Source organism: Lutra lutra, chromosome 10 (assembly GCF_902655055.1).
Source record: "Lutra lutra chromosome 10, mLutLut1.2, whole genome shotgun sequence".
NCBI classification, from domain to species: domain Eukaryota; kingdom Metazoa; phylum Chordata; class Mammalia; order Carnivora; family Mustelidae; genus Lutra; species Lutra lutra.
In genome coordinates, this window is record NC_062287.1 from 519,156 (window position 1) to 536,026 (window position 16,871).

General features: G+C 46.2%; 1 protein-coding gene across 6 annotated transcripts in view; it reads left to right on the forward strand.

The window, feature by feature from the left end:
* The window catches only part of YAP1 (Yes1 associated transcriptional regulator), a 111,247-nt gene that overhangs the window by 3,409 nt on the left and 90,967 nt on the right, over positions 1 to 16,871 (forward strand). For all 6 annotated transcript variants that reach the window (XM_047747267.1, XM_047747269.1, XM_047747263.1 and 3 more), the window contains exon 2: positions 708 to 958. In XM_047747267.1, the coding sequence (XP_047603223.1) occupies positions 708 to 958 (251 nt within the window). The remainder of the gene's footprint in view (positions 1 to 707; positions 959 to 16,871) is intronic.

Consider the following 16,871-nt stretch of genomic DNA (forward strand, 5'->3'; position numbering starts at 1 on the left):
GCTCAGGTCATGATCTCTGAGTCCCTGGATCTAGCCCCAAGTGGAGCTCCTTGATAGCTGGGAGCCTGCTGCTGGGAGCCTGCTTCTTCCTCTGCCCCTCCTCCCACCCCTGCTTGTGCTCTCTCTCTCAAATAAAGTCTGTTAAAAAAAAAAAAAAGTTAAGTTTTAGGGCAGCTGGGTGGCTCAGTCTTTAGGCATCTGCCTTCTGCCTTCAGCTCAGGTCATGATCCCAAGGTCCTAGGCTGCATCCCCATGTCAGGGTCCCTGCTCAGCAGGAGGCCTGCTTCTCCCTCTCTCTCTGCTGCTCCCCTATTTGTGTTCCCTGTCTTTCGTTATCTCTCTGTCAAATAAATAAGATTTTTTCAAAAAACATTACATTTTAAAATCCAACATACTGTAGAAATGTTCCATTCATTATGTTCTATTTTCCTTTAAAATATACAGAAGGCACATCTAATGTGTGCTACGTAGAGCTTAATTTATATGGACTGCTAATCTGTAAAGTTATAAATGTTTGTGTGAGTACACTTTAAAATCACACAAACCATTCAAAAATACACACCTATAAACCTATATTCCTTTGTGTCAAACTTTAATTTTTGCATTTGGTACTTAGACATTTGGTTGCCATGAAATCCTGTCAAAGATTAAAGAGACCCTCTTTAAAAATAATTTCTAAGAAATTTTTATCTTATTCTTCCCAATAGGCCAGTACTGATGGGGGCACCGGAGGAGCCCTGACCCCGCAGCATGTTCGAGCTCATTCCTCACCTGCTTCCCTGCAGCTGGGCGCCGCATCCCCAGGGAGCCTAACGCCCACCGGGGTGGTCTCGGGCCCAGCAGCGACCCCCACCGCTCAGCACCTTCGACAGTCTTCTTTTGAGATCCCTGATGATGTCCCTCTGCCGGCAGGCTGGGAGATGGCAAAGACGTCCTCTGGTCAGAGATACTTCTTAAAGTGAGTGAACATTGTGGAAAGCTCAAGAAGGTGGTATCAGGATTTAAAAGTCATTTGTTTGTATGTTTTACTTTATGTCAAACTTAGTTTTATCTTAATATAGAGATCCATGATATGTACATATGTATACACATGCACACATAATTTTTTTTTTCATTTAACATGTAATAATTACTTGCTTCAGCTTGGGTTATATCTTAAAAGCTTGATTGATTCTTGGTTCAGAGCCTTTTAATAATCTTTTCTTTTGTGGCAATTTGAATATTCTCATTTTGACTTTGTTCCAAATCTATTAATTAGCTTAGCTTAAAACTGAAAGAATACTATGAAGTGTTTCAGATCGTGGGAATTACAGGTGACATCTCTTTAAATGAACATTTTATTGGCAGAGAAGAACTACAAAGTAAGTAGGTCTTCTTTGGGAGTCAGATTTTACAATAGTCGAGGTTGTCAAATGACACATCCTTTAGCCGCCGTCTGATGTGATCGATTCCTCCCGCCCCCACCAACGTAAAGAGAACCAGGAGTTTTCATGTTGATACAGTCGCTCCACGGCAAACTTCCTTCAAGCTAGCAGGTCCTCAAGACAGAATCCTCTTCTGGGAAAACAAAAACAAGGCCATTGTGGTATTTATTTTTATGAGACTTCTTGTCTTTGACAAAATGGCAAAATTTCATTCAGGCTGAAAAGATCAAAGTTTTTATCCTTTCTTACTTTGAATTTGTAGGTAATACCTAAGTATTTTTATCTGGCTTTTTGGATTTAAGTGTATAAAAAACTTTTTAATTATAGACTGAAACTGATGTTTTTTAAAAGTTGCTTGCTTCTTGTTGTTTAATCAGGTAGAGATAATAAAGTTAAAACCAATCCAAGTTTTGATTGAGATCGGTCTTGACAGTGGACTTGTCCGGCAAATGTAACATCTGTCTGTTAGATCAGACAATACAATTAGTGATCTGTTTCATTGTGTGAATCTTAGTAAGTATAGTGCTTGTCTTCCCGGGCAGTGGTGTGTAATGTAACAGGGTTTTCAGAGAGGCTTGTTTAGAAGAGTGGAGAAAAAAAGTTTCATCTTCAAAAGTTTCTACCGTTTTTTGCCCCCTCTCCTGTAACATTTTTCTTCTTTTTAAAATTCGTTTTCTGGTGTCCTGGTATCCATTTCAAAGGGTCAGGTTTCAGCCAGGACAGTAAAGGGCCTGAGACTGGAAAGTCCACACAAGTCTGGCAAACTCATCTGCATGAGCAAGATCGTCTGTTCTTAAGCAGACGGCCAAAGTCCATGATTGAAAGAGCTTCTAGCTGTGAGGGATGTGCCTTGAAGGGGCAGACCAGGTCCTTGGAAGGAAGAAGAAAGGCTGTACTTTTTTGAACCTCTCCCTGCTGGGTCACGTGCTGACCTGGGGAGATTTTTCAAACAGCTTAATAGCGTGCTTGCCTCCTTTCTTTGACTGATGCTCTAGCTAAAAGTATGAGGTTGAAGAGCAGCGGTTATGTTCTTCTGAGTCTTTTGTATCTTGTAACAGTTGCTTACAGGTGACCTCTGCCTATGTTTTCGTTATTTTGAGTGATCTTGTTATTTTGACCTGAAATAAATACTCTGTGTGTCCATTTTGAAAAGTTTCCAGTGGTTTTTCCTCTGAGAAGGAATGTGTCTCTTAATGATATTGATAAAGGATAGATAAGGAAGGGTAGACACGTCTATACCACACCACCTAAACACCCAGTTGAATGGGTCTGTAGGGAAGGTAAACCAGGCCAAAATGATAAGGAAAGTTATGCCATGTGAAAAATGGTTGTAGGGGGTGCGGAGAAACTTACCTGGGAAAGAAAAAAGAGGAGAAAGAAAAGATGATTGTTCTTACCAGATGAAAAGGAGAAAATTAAAAAAACCAAAACCAAAAAGCATGGCTGTTCTTTAGGATTTTGGGGGGACTTTCACATAGAAGTTAAATTGGGCTTATTATATGATAAGAAACATGAAGATTTGGGACTCCATGGACAAATTTTCTCATATCAGACCTTTCAGAAATACAAGGATTTTTCCCGAGGGATAGGTGGAACCATGGATTAGTTGGTGGTTGTGAGGAATTGTAGAGAGGGCCCCTAAATGTTGGTTTGTGGACGATGGCTACTGTGGGCTTATAAAATTTTGTATTCTTCTAAAGGGTATCTGCTTTATGAATCATACATAATTTGGAGAAGTTACAAAAAGTTTACATCCAGTTGTTAGCTATTTTTGTGATTTTTATGGGTTGTATCAGTTGCCATGAGTGACTTATTTTTGTGTACTGCACAGGTAAATGAGCTCATTGGTATCTGTCCTGACTATGAGTGAAAGATGATGGTAAATGAACCTTCTTTCGGAGCCAAATTCCTGTTGTCTGAGTTCATTTTTATCCTGGTTTTGATGTTTCCAAGTCAGGCTCTTTTGGGGAACAATATTTATATTTTTCTTGTGTTTGCAGAAGATTCTGTTGCCATCAAGATGTAGAGTGCAGGGGTGCCTGGGTGGCTCAGTGGGTTAAGCCTCTGCCTTCGGCTCAGGTCGTGATCCCAGGGTGCTGGGATCGAGCCCCGCATCGGGTTCTCTGCTCAGCAGGGAGCCTGCTTCCTCCTCTCTCTCTGCCTGCCTCTCTGCCTACTTGTGATCTCTCTGTCCAATAAATAAATAAAATCTTAAAAAAAAAAGATGTATAGTGCAGATTTACACTACTTTCTGCTCTTTTAATAATGAAAAATTGTATTTTACTATAAATACCTTTTTATTTTTTTATTTTTATGTACATCTTTTTAGATAATCATTGGAACTAAGTTTTAAGTTACATAGTATATAATTTTTTGAGGTTTATATTTGGCATGAAGAAATCTGTGAATGGTCCAAACATGTAAGGTGATGTAATTTGATTGAAAACATAGAAATGTTGACTTTGGAAACCAGTTGTCGCCTTGTGACCGTAGGTGGGTGACTTTCTGAAGCCCGTCAGCCCCTCTTCTAGTTTCAAAGCAGCATAACTACTGAAGGGTTATAGGCAGGTGATCATTGCTATTTTTGAAGCCCTCCGTAGCTCAGTGAGATCTGGAGAAAAGATGTTTCTTAGCCTGGCAAGTGGTAAGGTAGGAAACCACATTTATCACCAACACGTATTTGAGATCTGGTTGTGAAGTATGTGAAAAATTCTGCATATTACGTGTAATATTTGTGCTCAAGAGTTTACTGTTTTAAAACTGATCTTGTCAACATTGTATATGGAGCTTCTGTTTCGAAAGAATTCTTCTCTGTATTACTCTGAGAATTACTGCGTTCTTCAGCTGTCTTACAGTTTTCCTGCAGGAAATGGTTCTTCAAGTAGGTGGTCAACAACTTCCTATTTCTTTATAAGCTGCTGAATGACTTCCTGAATTAGTATTCTATAATATTTCTGGTTACAAGGAGTGTTTTTTACTTCTCAGATTTTATTTTACTGAATCTGATACCTTGTAACTGTTAATGGTAATAGTTAACAAAGAACTTCTTGTACATAATGTACCATATAGAATTATAATATGGTTTAAGGAATCTCAGTGATCTTAAATGTTTGTAAATTTGCATTGCCGTAATCACGTTCTTCTAATTTTTAAAGATGATTTTGCTTCATTTCTGTTGTCATTCTCTGAATAACTGGCCACAGTGTTTTTAGTCCTTGAAGATTGAAGGTTTCTTGTGGCTGTGGTTTGATGAAAAGTTATACTGAGTATTGGGGGAGCCTGGGTGGCTCAGTGGATTAAGCCTCTGCCTTGGGCTCAGGTCATGGTCTCAGGGTCCTGGGATCGAGCCCGGCATCAGGCTCTCCACTTGGCGGGGAGCCTGCTTCCCCCTCTCTCTCTGCCTGCCTCTCTGCCTACTTGTGACCTCTCTCTCTAAAAAAAAAAAAAAAAGTTATACTGAGTATCTTGATCTACATTTCAAAAAGGTATTTTTCCAGATATTCTCATCATTGCACAGCATATAACTTGGGCTGTATTTCAACGGTAAATGAACTTGAATTGCAGATGTCATTGATCACTGTAATTGGTTGCTTCTTTTTTTGCTACTTTATTTCAGAAGTGTGTGTTCCACTGCCCTAATTAAAGCTACCTCAGAAATGTATTGATTAGAGGAGAGGATTAAACCATTTCCTACTATAATTTGACGTGTGCTTCTCCTACCACTTGCCCAGTGGGAGACTGGGAACACAGCATATGTTACCATAATACAGATTGGATGTGTTAAAGAGGAATGTCTGCGGCGAGAATAAGGGTGTCCTGCTTTCCGGTTTCTTGAATCGACTAGGGGAGCCCCAACGACTTCCCTTAGAAACGGGGAGCTTGTCATATCGCCGTCGAATGCTCAGTAAGCTGCAGAACGAACACCGTCGGGTTGCCCTCACAGTCTGCCGGCTGAGGGGAGGGCGGCGCGCCTGTGGGTCTTGCTGGGGAGGCGAGCGGACGGAGGGGCCCTGCTCAGTGGGTGGGCGGCGAGGAAGAAGAGCCCCACGGCGCCCCCACGGCCCGGCACTGGTGAGGGCGGCTGGGAGGCAGCGGATGTGACTAGTGAACGGAACACGGAGATGGATTTCTTTTTTTTTTTTTAAGATTTTATTTATTTATTTGACAGAGAGAAATCACAAGTAGGCAGAGAGGCAGACAGAGAGAGAGGAGGAGGCAGGCTCCCTGCTGAGCAGAAAGCCCGATGCGGGGCTCGAACCCAGGACCTGGGATCATGACCTGAGCCGAAGGCAGCGGCTTAACCCACTGAGCCACCCAGGCGCCCCTGGAGATGGATTTCTTTGCTGAGGAGAATCCCGGGCGGCTCGCGCAGAGCTGAGGAAGGGAGCGGACCGGCGGGCGGCGGGACGCGGCGCTGGCGGCTGCCGGGCGGTGGCTCGTTTTCTCTGAAGAACGCCCTTCCGCGGAGCCTCCCGGTAACCGGACGAGGACACTGGGGAGCCTGCGAGTGGCCGGAACTTGAGCAGACGTGCGCGGACCGCGGGAGAGGAGCGCGTGGTGCGGTGGCGGGTGTCGCGGGGCGGTTAGGAGGAGGACGCGCGTGGCCGCCGCAGCGGTCTGGCTGCTCGGTCCGTGGTCGCCGTCAGCCCTTAGGACCTGGCGGGCGCCGGGTTCGGCCTCGGACCGAGCGCAGGGAGTCGCTCCGCGTCCGTGGTGAGCCTCGGGGTTTGCCCCGTGCACCGCCTCCGGGCGCGGGGCCGGGGGTTGGACTTGCAGGTCGGGGACAGGTGAGGAGCGGCGGCTGCAGGGAGGCCTCGCGCGGCGGGCGCGGCGGGGCCGGAGACGCCGCTGGCACGGGCGCCCGCACGGTGGGGGGCGCTGCCCTCTGCCAAGGGCTCGACCCCGTCTGAAGCGCACAGAGAAGTTCGGTCTGCGTCGCGGCTCTGCTTCCTGTTCTCCTTCCCCGGGAACCTCTCAGACCAGGAAGTGTCCGTCGGTTCTCTCTGGGCTCGGGCACGAGGAACCGGAACCCCGAGCGCACCCGTTGCTGACGCGTCGTTCGTCCGAATCCGCGGAAAATCCCGGCACAGCGCGGGTGAGGGCGCGTGGCACACTCGCCGTCGCCACACGTGCGCGGGGCTGCGCTCGCCCTGGGCCGCGGAGGCTCCCGGGCTGGGGGTCGCTGCGCGCCCGCTGGGCGCAGCCGGGTCCTGGCGTGGCGGCGCGGAGGTGCGGGCTTGGCACAAGCTCTTTGCTTCCTCTCGCGGCCGCTTCCTTAACCTAGAGTGGGGGGCGTAAGGTAAGGTCTTCGAGTGACCAAGAAGGGCGGCCAGGGAGGTGCGCTTTGGGCTGTGCAGCCGCGAGGGCTTCGCTCAGTGCGGGTCTGCGTTCGGCACGCGGGCGGGGCCGGAGGGTCGCTGCGGGTCGGGCTTCCCGCGCATCTGGCGGTGCCTCTGACGCCGAGCAGTTCTGGGGAGGACCTACCCCCCCCCCCCTCGCCGTCTGGGAGGTTAGGGTGAGGTGGGGGTTGCCCTCCTCGGTAGGACTGTGGGGTTGTGTTTTACATTCACAAAATTGTGCTCCCTCTTCCGCCTCCTCCAGGCAGCGATCAGAGGTGGAGGGTTTTTAGTAAACTATTTTCTTTGATTATGAAAGTGACGTGTTCATTAGAGTGAATTGGAAAATTCCGGAAAGGAGAAACTAGGGGCAGAAGACCTAGATTCTGCCAAGGAGAGGAGTTTGAAGAGTCTCATTATCAGCCTCACTTATAAACTTTTGCTTTGATATTTAATTTTGAGGGAAATAACATATACATAGATTGAGAAAGCCCCTTAGTGCGGTAAGGTTTATAACGAAGAAAGGCACTTCTGGCCCACTTTTCTCTACCTCTGGCTTGGATTCTTCCCAGGCAAACACTTGGAACTCCTTTCAGGTCTTTCCCCTCCCCCACAACTTAAGAAAACTCCGTATTTATAAAATGTGCAGCACTGCTGTTTCTTAAAGTTTCTGCATCTCCTATAATCCTCTTTCCTTAATCCCTCTAGTATAATTTCTGTAATTTTCTTGTTAGGTACTTCTGCGGTGTTAAGGCTCTTCCCGCTTGCATGAAGCTGAACTGTATAATGTATATGAGTTTCTGAATAGCTTTGGCATTTTCTTGGAATTGTTAATTGCCTTCTTTTTTCATTAGTGTTTCTGTTTTGCCCCCTTGGAAACAACCCCGAGTCCTTCCTTTGTCTTTGCGCTCTGGATTAGGATGATTGCTTCAGACTGCGGGGCTCCCCTCCATCTCCTCCTGGCAAGTCCCCGCATTGCTCTGGTCTGCTGGGAACGGTGTTGACTGTTTCTCTTGGTTTGCCCACTCTTACAGTTGTCTCGTCCTTCAGGAATTCGCTGAGAAAAGGGGTGGGTGGTAGGTAACTGCACTGAGATCCTGTGTGTCCAAAAATAATTCTGTCTGTTGACATTTGATGGGCAGTAGGTTGTAGAATTCAAGGCTAAGATTATTTTCCCTTGCAGCTTTGAAGGCAGTGCTCCATTTTATTTTAGCTTCCAGTTTTCTCATTGAACAGTTAAACCCATTTTGGTTCCTCTGGGGATTTTAGTATTTTTTCTTTTTATCTTTTGGTGTGTGTGTGGGGGGGGTTCTTAAATTTCAGGATATGCCTTGGTATGTACATTTTTTAATTCAGTGTAAGGATTTCACGGCTTAGAAAGTCAGGTGTCTCTTTAAGGTCTGCGGTGCAGGTGCCCAGCTTGTCCCTGGGTCCTGGGAAAGATTTCTTTCGTCCATTCTTGGATGACTTCTTCCAGTCTCTTCTGTTTTCTTTTCCTGGAATTCCTGCTCATCAGTATAACTCTTTAATTTTATCTTCTCTGTTTTTCTTCCCGTATCCTTTTGTTATACCTTCTGGAAGTTTCCTTTAACTTTAGCTTTCAGTTTTTTAATCATTGTTTTGTTTGTTTTTTTCCCAGAAGCTCTTCATCATTCTTAATTTCCAGGGATTCTTTTTCTAAGCTCATTGTTCCATTGCAGTTTTTAATAACATGCAGTTCTCACTTCACGGGTGCAGTGATAGAACATCTCTCTGGGGATTTTATAGTGGGTGTGGTTTTTTGGTTTTGTTCTTTCCCTTTTTTTTCTGATCATGGTTGACATAGTGGGTGTTTATTTATTTTTTTTCTTAAGATTTTATTTGAGAGAGAGAGCTTGAGCTGGGGAAGGGGCAGAGGGAGAGGGAGAAGCAGACTCCCCGCTGAGCAGGTGGGCCCACGCGGGCTGGATCCCAGGAGCCCGAGATCATGAGCTGAGCGGAAGACAGATGATTCACCGACTGAGCCTCCGGGTGCCCTGTTTTTTGTTTTTTCTTTTTTCTTTTTTTCTTCTCTTGGTTTTGGAGTCATATAACTGGGACCAACCAGGCCCTCAAGTTGTGCAGGGCCCTAAATGTCCCTTCTCCTGTAGTGGCTGGTTTCTGCAGATGGAAGCCTGCCATCCTCTCCCGAGCAAAGAGCGCTGATGCTGGTGGGTCAGGCTGATGCCTGTGTTCCGGGGCACAGTAGCTTGCAGCTTCGGGGGCTGCGTCCCTGCTCTTGGCCGGGCTGGGTATCTGTATCCAGAGCCTCTGGGTCCGTTTCTCTTTGACATAAATTTCCATCTCCTGCTTGGGCTGGGAGGAGAGTGTGCAATAGATTTTTTAAAAGTTGTAGGTAGAATGAATTTTTGTGAATCCAATTTGTAATTATTAGGTTAACTGTGTAAAGTTGCTGCATTCCTAAGCTTCAACCAGTGACTACTGACAGTTTCATACGACTTGACCTACGTATTACAGGATCACTTTTTTTTTTTTTTTTTTAAGATTTATTTATTTGAGAGGGAGAGAGCATGAACAGGAGGGGCAGAGGGGGGGAGAGAGTGTCCAGTCAGCTTGACTCTGAGCGTGGAGCCCGATGAGGGGCTCAATCTCACAACCCTGAGGTCATGCTCTGAGCCAAAACCAAGAGTCCAGTGCTTCACTGACGGGGCCACCCAGACGCCCCTGCAGATCACTTTTTAATGAATACTTCAGTAAGTGCTATTACTGGACAGATGATAATTCAGTCACATCTGTCCCCTCAGTGACAGTTGTGCTAGTTTACGTCTTCATGTGTTAGAGGGAACTGTATGCTTTGACAAGGGAATAGGCATTTTGCTCAGAGGGCTCGGATTCTGAAACCTTGTGCAGGGAGAGAAGCATGGAAGACCTCACTTCCGTTCCTGCCTGTGACTGTGGGGATGCTCCTGCTTGTAGGTCATTTCCAAGTTCTTTGTCTGGTGTACACGGCTGTAAAGTAAAACGGCCTCACACAATTATCTCGTGTCTTCCTCCCCCTGGTTTGCATTGGTATAGGTGGTCTTAGGGTAAAGAAAACATTCGTGGATATCTAAATGGCTTAGATATTATTGGTGTACTTGGGTTGGTTCACCCCAGAGGTATATAACTTGGTTTTATCTTAGTTTTGGCAGGTGCTTTTCCCTGGCAAGTACTCATTTTTCAGTAGGTTATTGTTGATGTCTGTCATAAGACAACACAGAATGTTTTCTACCTGTGGTTATAACCATGAAGTGGTTAGAATTTCATGCAAACTGGGTTTAGTTTTGAATAGATTCACCCACAGTAGTGACTGAGATGTGTTTAAGCCCCTTTGTCGTTGACATCATTGAATTTATCCAGATCCACTTTTTCAAGACCCTCTGCCTTGATTAGGTAAAAATCAGTTACATATAGAAATCCTTTGTGGAAGACGAGGAAGAAAACCTTTTAAAAAAACCACATAGGGGCGCCTGGGTGGCTCAGTGGGTTAAAGCCTCTGCCTTTGTCTCAGGTCATGATCCCAGGATCCTGGGATCGAGCCCCGAGTCGGGCTCTCTGCTCAGCAGGGAGCCTGCTTCCCCCTCTCTCTCTGACTGCCTCTCTGCCTACTTGTGATCTCTCTCTCTCTCTCTCTGTCAAATAAATAAAATCTTTAAAAAAAAAAAAAAAACAAAAAAAAACATGAAATCCTACATGACCAACACAAAACCAGACCAGAGCACTCTAGCCATCAGAGAACAGTGTGAAATGATACCAGAAAAGGGGATAATTCTGGATCGGAAAAGGTATTAAAATGTTGTATGGTGTAGAAGAATAGAACAGAATCAATGTATCTTAGTTTAAATATGTAGAGTCAAGAAGTATATTAAAAGTAGCCAAATGCTAAGGTTAGGAAAGAGCTTTAGGACTGGAGATTGCTGAGACCTGCCTGGAACTAATCCTTACCAGTAATGGGGGTCACAGTTAAAATATACTGAACCCTCCTGCATAACTTTTTTTTTTTTTTTAAGGCCCTCTGGGGAAGAGTTGGCCAAAATACAGATGTTTCTGTTTTTCCTCTACATATGTTCAGACTGATATAGGTTATGTTTCCGAAATCGTGTAGTTTGGATGGGCTCCAGATGATGTAATAGGGTCATTTGTAACCCCTCCCAGCTGCGCATGCAGACTTTCGTGTTAGGACCGCTACACCTCTCTTCTTTGGGTGACAGAATGAACACTGTTACTAGACAGTGCTATGTGAAAGTCAAGGTCATCGTCCTCTGCTTGAAGACAAAGCATGCGCTTGGGGTGCCTGTGTGTGGGTTTCCAGTTTGTGTCTGCCACACTGTAGGTGAGAACTGGCACAGCCTGTCAGTAGCCCGACTCGCTCCCCTTGTGTAAACACAGTGTGATTTTTCTCTGGAAAGATTCCTTGGTTCTAGATGGTGTGTGTCGGGTCACTTACATTCAAGTATGTAACTGCCTTTCTCCCTGCCCTTCTTTGTTGTCCTCTTTGAGCTCAGTAGACACACTTAGAGTCTCTTGATTTCATGAGCCACTGCCTAGTGGATTTAGGGAGCAGACGCTGTCTTAAGGGCTCGCTGGGTCCCACTCTGTGGAGTTAGGGACCAAATTGGGGACTGTGTCAGTCAGGACTGGATGGGTCCTGTTTCTTGCCTGTTATCTTGTTAGCCTTTTCCTTGCTGACTCTCTCCCTAGAGAACCTGCGGAGGCTAACTTAGCGTGAGCTCTGTGAAGTTAGATGTTCCGGCTTTGTCCCGGCTGTATTTATCGACGGCGACATCTGTCAGATGCTCACTGATTTTAGAGCCTGTTGCTTGATGCCAGCCTGAGTGATGCCTGTAACCCCTGCGTGGTTTCTGGGATACTCACCTCCATTCTACAAAGATGCGAGAGTATTGGCTTTTTGTATTCTGCAGTTAGTTTTAGAGGCTTGAGATTGCTCTTAAACTCAGATAACCAGGGACACTAGAAAAAGATGGCGTGTTTTCCAGGTGCGCATGAATAGTAGTTCTACCTCAGGTTATTACAGGTTTGTTCCATGGACAGTGACCAGCTGAGTGCTTTTGAATTAGATGAAGCAGGAGTGGACGTGTTGTTGGAAGGTGAGACCAGTAAAAAGACTCCTGGGAGTCCAGGGGAGCAGTGAGGAGGTGGCGGCAGGGGGACCCTGAACAGGCTTCTCGTCCAGTCCCGCGGACGCAGTCAGCAATCTCTCCTCCATGTCTGCGGAGTGGATGAGTGGGGAGTTGAGACTGAGCTGCACACAGGTTTTCTGGGAGCTGCTGAAGGGTTTGCCCTTCTCCTCTTGAGTGACGTTTATGTCTTTGACAGACTCCCGCCCTTCATCAAAGTGAAACTGTTAACAAGTTAAATCCGTACCATGACTTTTGGGCATTAAAACAAACAAAACAACAAAAATGAAAACAAACAAAACAAAACAAAACAAAAATTTCCAAAACCATAACACTTGAAAAACCATTAACTGGTTGGTCTAATTCACTGCTTGGAAAAAAAAAGTTTTTAAAAGTGAGGACCACCCATTACATGAACATTGTCAAACACAGTTTCAGCCTCTGTGCACGGTGAAAGTTTAGTTTAATGTTGCAGCCTATTTTAAGACTTTTTGTTGCTATTTTTTTTTGACAGTATTTGTTAGAAAATGCTAGTTGAAAGAATTTCTTTCCATTTTTCGGGTACTGTTTAAATGCAGCTTACCTTCCATTTGCTTACCACGTAAACTTCATTAGCGCATGGGAAGTGAGTATGGGCCCTTTTCATAGGTTATTTCATATGCTGCACAGATAGAATTACTAGTAAAGTACTGTGTAAGCAATTACAGTTTTTTACTTTTTATCATTATTACTATTTTTTATTTTTATTTATTTTATCTTTTAAGACATTTATCTATTTGTTTATTTATTTACTTGACAGAGAGGGCGAGAGAGCACAGGAAGGCAGAGCAGCAGAGGGAGAGAGGGAAGCGGGCTCCCCACCCAGCAGGGAGCCCGATGCAGGACTCGATCCCGGGACCCTGAGATCATGACCTGAGCCGAAGGCAGAAGCTCAACCCACTGAGCCACCCAGGCGCCCCTTATTATTATTATTTTTAAAAGATTGTCCTTGTTTGACACAGGGACAGAGAGGGAGGGAGGGAGAGTGCAAGCACAAGCAGGGGGGCGGCAGGGAGGGGAGAAGCAGGCTCCCTGCTGAGCAAGGAGCCCACGGGGCTCCAATCCAGGATCCTGGTAACAGGACTTGCCTTGAGCCTACTGCAGAGGCTTAACCCACTGAGCCATCCAGGCGCCCCTACCTTTTTTTTTTTTTTTTTAAGACTTTAAAATGTACTCATTAGAGAGCGTGCGCGTGAGGTGGCTGCCCTCCTGCCCGTGCTCCTGAGCCTCTCTCGCGCTCAGAGGCTCCGGACCAGGTCAGCCCAGACTGTGCTCCTTGAGGGAAGGAGCTGCAAGGCGCCTTGCCCGTGTGTTGTCCACCACACTTCGATGGAAGATTTAAAACAACGATTTCGATGTGCAGGATAGATGAGTTACCGTCTGGGGCAAAAGAAACTCCGGGTGGAGCACAATCTCACTGGAAAACGGTTTCTTCTGGAAAGTGAGATCTCGTTCTTTGTGAGTGATGGAATATAAGTCGATCGATGTTTCCTTTTGGGTTACCGTCTGATCGGCCTTGTTGTTTTGAAACCACTGAGGGGGCTCGACAGAATGTGGGCTTTCTGGTTACACGAGAGGGTTTGTGTTCACGAGTTCGCATCTAATTCGAATCATCCTCTAAAACTTGCCTCTTATATTTTGTCAAAAAACAGTCTCATTTTTAAGTTACTTATCTCTGGATTCACGAGGTTCTGGATCGCCGTGGAGAACCGCGGCAGGAACAAGCGCGGGCTGCGGGTGCTGCTCGGTTCGATGGCCGCGCCGCACCCCTGCCCACCGGGTTCCACGGGGTGAGAAGGAGCCTCGCTCTTCCTGCTTGTAGGTGTGGCTTTGTTCATTGAGGTTTTGGTACATATGGACGGGGGAGTTGTCTGAATGGTGAGTCCCACGTGTGTATGTGACAACCTGCAAAGACGAGGGCCAGGGCCAGTCGCTGGGCTGTGGCCCCCACACCTGTTGTCTGAGGCAGCCCTGGGGCAGCGCGGCTTTCCGAGCCCGCAGTGAACACATCTCCTACATTTAATTTCAGAACTAAGGACTCTTAAAACAGCTGTTCTTTTTTTTTTTAAGATTTATTTATTAGAGAGGCAGTGAGAGAGGGAACACAAGCAGGGGGAGTGGGAGAGGGAGAAGCAGACCTCCCTCTGAGCCGGGAGCCCGATGTGGGCTCGATCCCAGGACCCTGCGATCATGACCTGAGTCGAAGGCAGAAGGCTAACAACTGAGCCCCCCAGGCGCCCTAAAAACAGCAGTTCTTTTCTTCTTCATGACACTGAGTAGTTCATCCATTGTGATTTCTGGAATCTAAAAGTTGAAGTTAAACAGTGAATCAGGTTCCAGCCCTGTGATTCATACTCCCAGAATGAGTAACATGGTTAGCAGGACATCCCTAGTTGTTCTCTGGACTTGGGAAAAAGGGAGGAGGTCCGCGGTGACCCCTCCATTTTTGGTAGTGGAGCTGCATTAGGCCTAGGAGGAGGTTTCCCAAGAAGAAAGAGCCGCTATTTATGGAGCCTTTCCTCAGGCCTGCAATCTGAAGCCGGCAGAGCAGGGCTGCCTAGCGAGGCCGGGGTTCTGCCGGGGCCCCTGCACTACCCCCCCACCACGCCACCCCCCAGCCGGCCTGCCGCAGAGCTCCAAGCCTGGAGACGAGTGAAGTGGCTGTGGGGTCGGTAGGGAACGGCACCATCCGGGAGTATCGGTGACCCCTGGCCCCCGCTGCCTTGTGCTTGCTTCAGATCAGCTCTTCTGAGCAAGCGCAGAACCCGCCTGGCAGTTTCGCTTGAGCTCGCAGAACAGATGCTGGTAGTTGTGTGTGTCCGAGGAATCATGATTTGATGTACACATCCTGCGGACCCAGAGTCTGTGTTCAAGAGGAGTTCGAGTTTGGATTTTATGTAGCTTCATTGCTTACCTGTAAAACATTCATTTCTCCAGAGACTCTTGGGGTGGGGTTTTTTTTTCTTTTTTTATGTGTGTGTGTTTTTAAGATTTTATTCATTTATTAGAGAGCACAAGGAGTGGGGGGGGGGAGAAGCAGACTCCCCACTGAGCAGGGAGCCCGACCTGGAGCTGGGTCCTAGGACCCCAGGACCATGACCTGAGCCGGAGGCAGACGCTTAATGACTGAGCCACTCAGGTTGCTGCTTTTGGGGGTTTTTAAATAGTGGTAGAAAATAAAATAGACTTGTCTGTGGGTTTTTTGGTCCTCATTGAATGAAATTGGGTTATCCAGATGTTGGAAATTATATTTGCTTAGATGACAGCAATAATGAACTGAAAATGAATGAGCTTCCTTCTTCTCAGGATAAAATTAATAGCAGTTTTATCTTCAACAAGATACTTTTAATCTGTGAATTTTACAACCTTTTTACTCTTTTGTGTCAAACTTTTTTTTTTTTTAAGATTTTATTTATTTATTTGGCAGACAGAGATCACAAGTAGGCAGAGAAGCAGGCAGAGAGAGAGGAGGAAGCAGGTCCCCTGCTGAATGCGGGGCTCAATCCCCGGGCCCTGGGATCATGACCTGAGCTGAAGGCAGAGGCTTAACCCACTGAGCCACCCAGGTGCCCCTTGTGTCAAACTTATAAAACTTGGTAGCTTTTTTATAAAAATTCAGTCACAGTAATCTTCACCCTATTTAAAAAAAAAACAAAACAAACAAACAAAAAAAAAACAAAACATTTTCCCACTGTTTTGCATTCCAATTTCAGGAAAATTTTAAATAAGTGGGAAAAATGGTTTTTAGTAATGCCTGTAATTTTAATGTCAAGAAAGCATCAATTCATAAAGTCAGGATTTATGTTATAAGAATTGAAATCTGCTTTTAATTCAAGTTCTCTGAAAGTGTTGATGTTTGTAGGTACGATAATGTAGGCTATTTGAGATGGGTTTCTAGTCTCAGACCTTATCTGGAGGAGATAAGTATTTTCTAACTTACGGAGTCTGCAGCTGTCCGCTCCCCCCACACACATCCAGAGAAATTTCTTAGTTTTTTGGTTTTGTTTTGTTTTTAAGATTTTTTTTACTTGACGAAGAGAGACCTAAGCCAAAGGCAGAGCCCTAACCCACTGAACCATCCAGGCACCCCCTAATTTCTTGGTTTTTAACCTAAGCTGAGATTTTGGACATTTCTGTCATTAGCAAAATGGTGGCTTTTGGGAAGTGCTTTTTGGATTTCTAGGAACTATTTTGACAAAACACACATCTCCTAGAGTGTCTCTCCTGATTTTTCCTACCTCAAGTCTCCCTTATGTTCCCATCTTCTGCCTCCCGTGGGCCTTGTTGGGAGTCGGGTTGTACCTACAGACTTGCCACACTCCCACACCCACACTGGTGCTAGCACATAGTAACTGCTCACCAAAACTGGCTTTCCCAGTCATTTCAGAAACACCCGAGTTCTTTTCCTCCGTCGTGCTGCCTTCTCAAGGCTTCAGCGCCCTGCTCAGAGTAGGAAGAAAAGGATTGAGAGCCACAGGGTCCTTGTCCTCAGGAGGCAGGGTGTGTGGGATGAGCTGAACAGTGTGAAGGGCCCGAAGTCACCTGTGTCGGTCACCCAGAAAAGGAGAGATTGCCGTATTGGAGGTTCGGGGGCAGTTTGGCCTGGGGTGGTTTAGAAGGATTTTATTCTACACTGAACAGTGACCTCTTTTGTTGACTTCAGTCTGTTTGTGGTTCAGTAGCTTTACATTCTGTGATTTTAGTAGATCCTACATCTGGCTTAAAAGACTTTGGCCTCTTGAATTTCAGTTGCCTGATTGTTTGCTGCTCCCCCAACCCCGGCCCCGTCTCCGGGGCAAGACCCTTTCCAGCTCAGCATTGTGTCTCCAGCACTTAGTGCGGGACTGGCCTGTAGTGAGTGTCCAGTGATGTGGCTGACGGGCGGACTCACCTGCCCCAGGAGCCTTGCTTTCCTC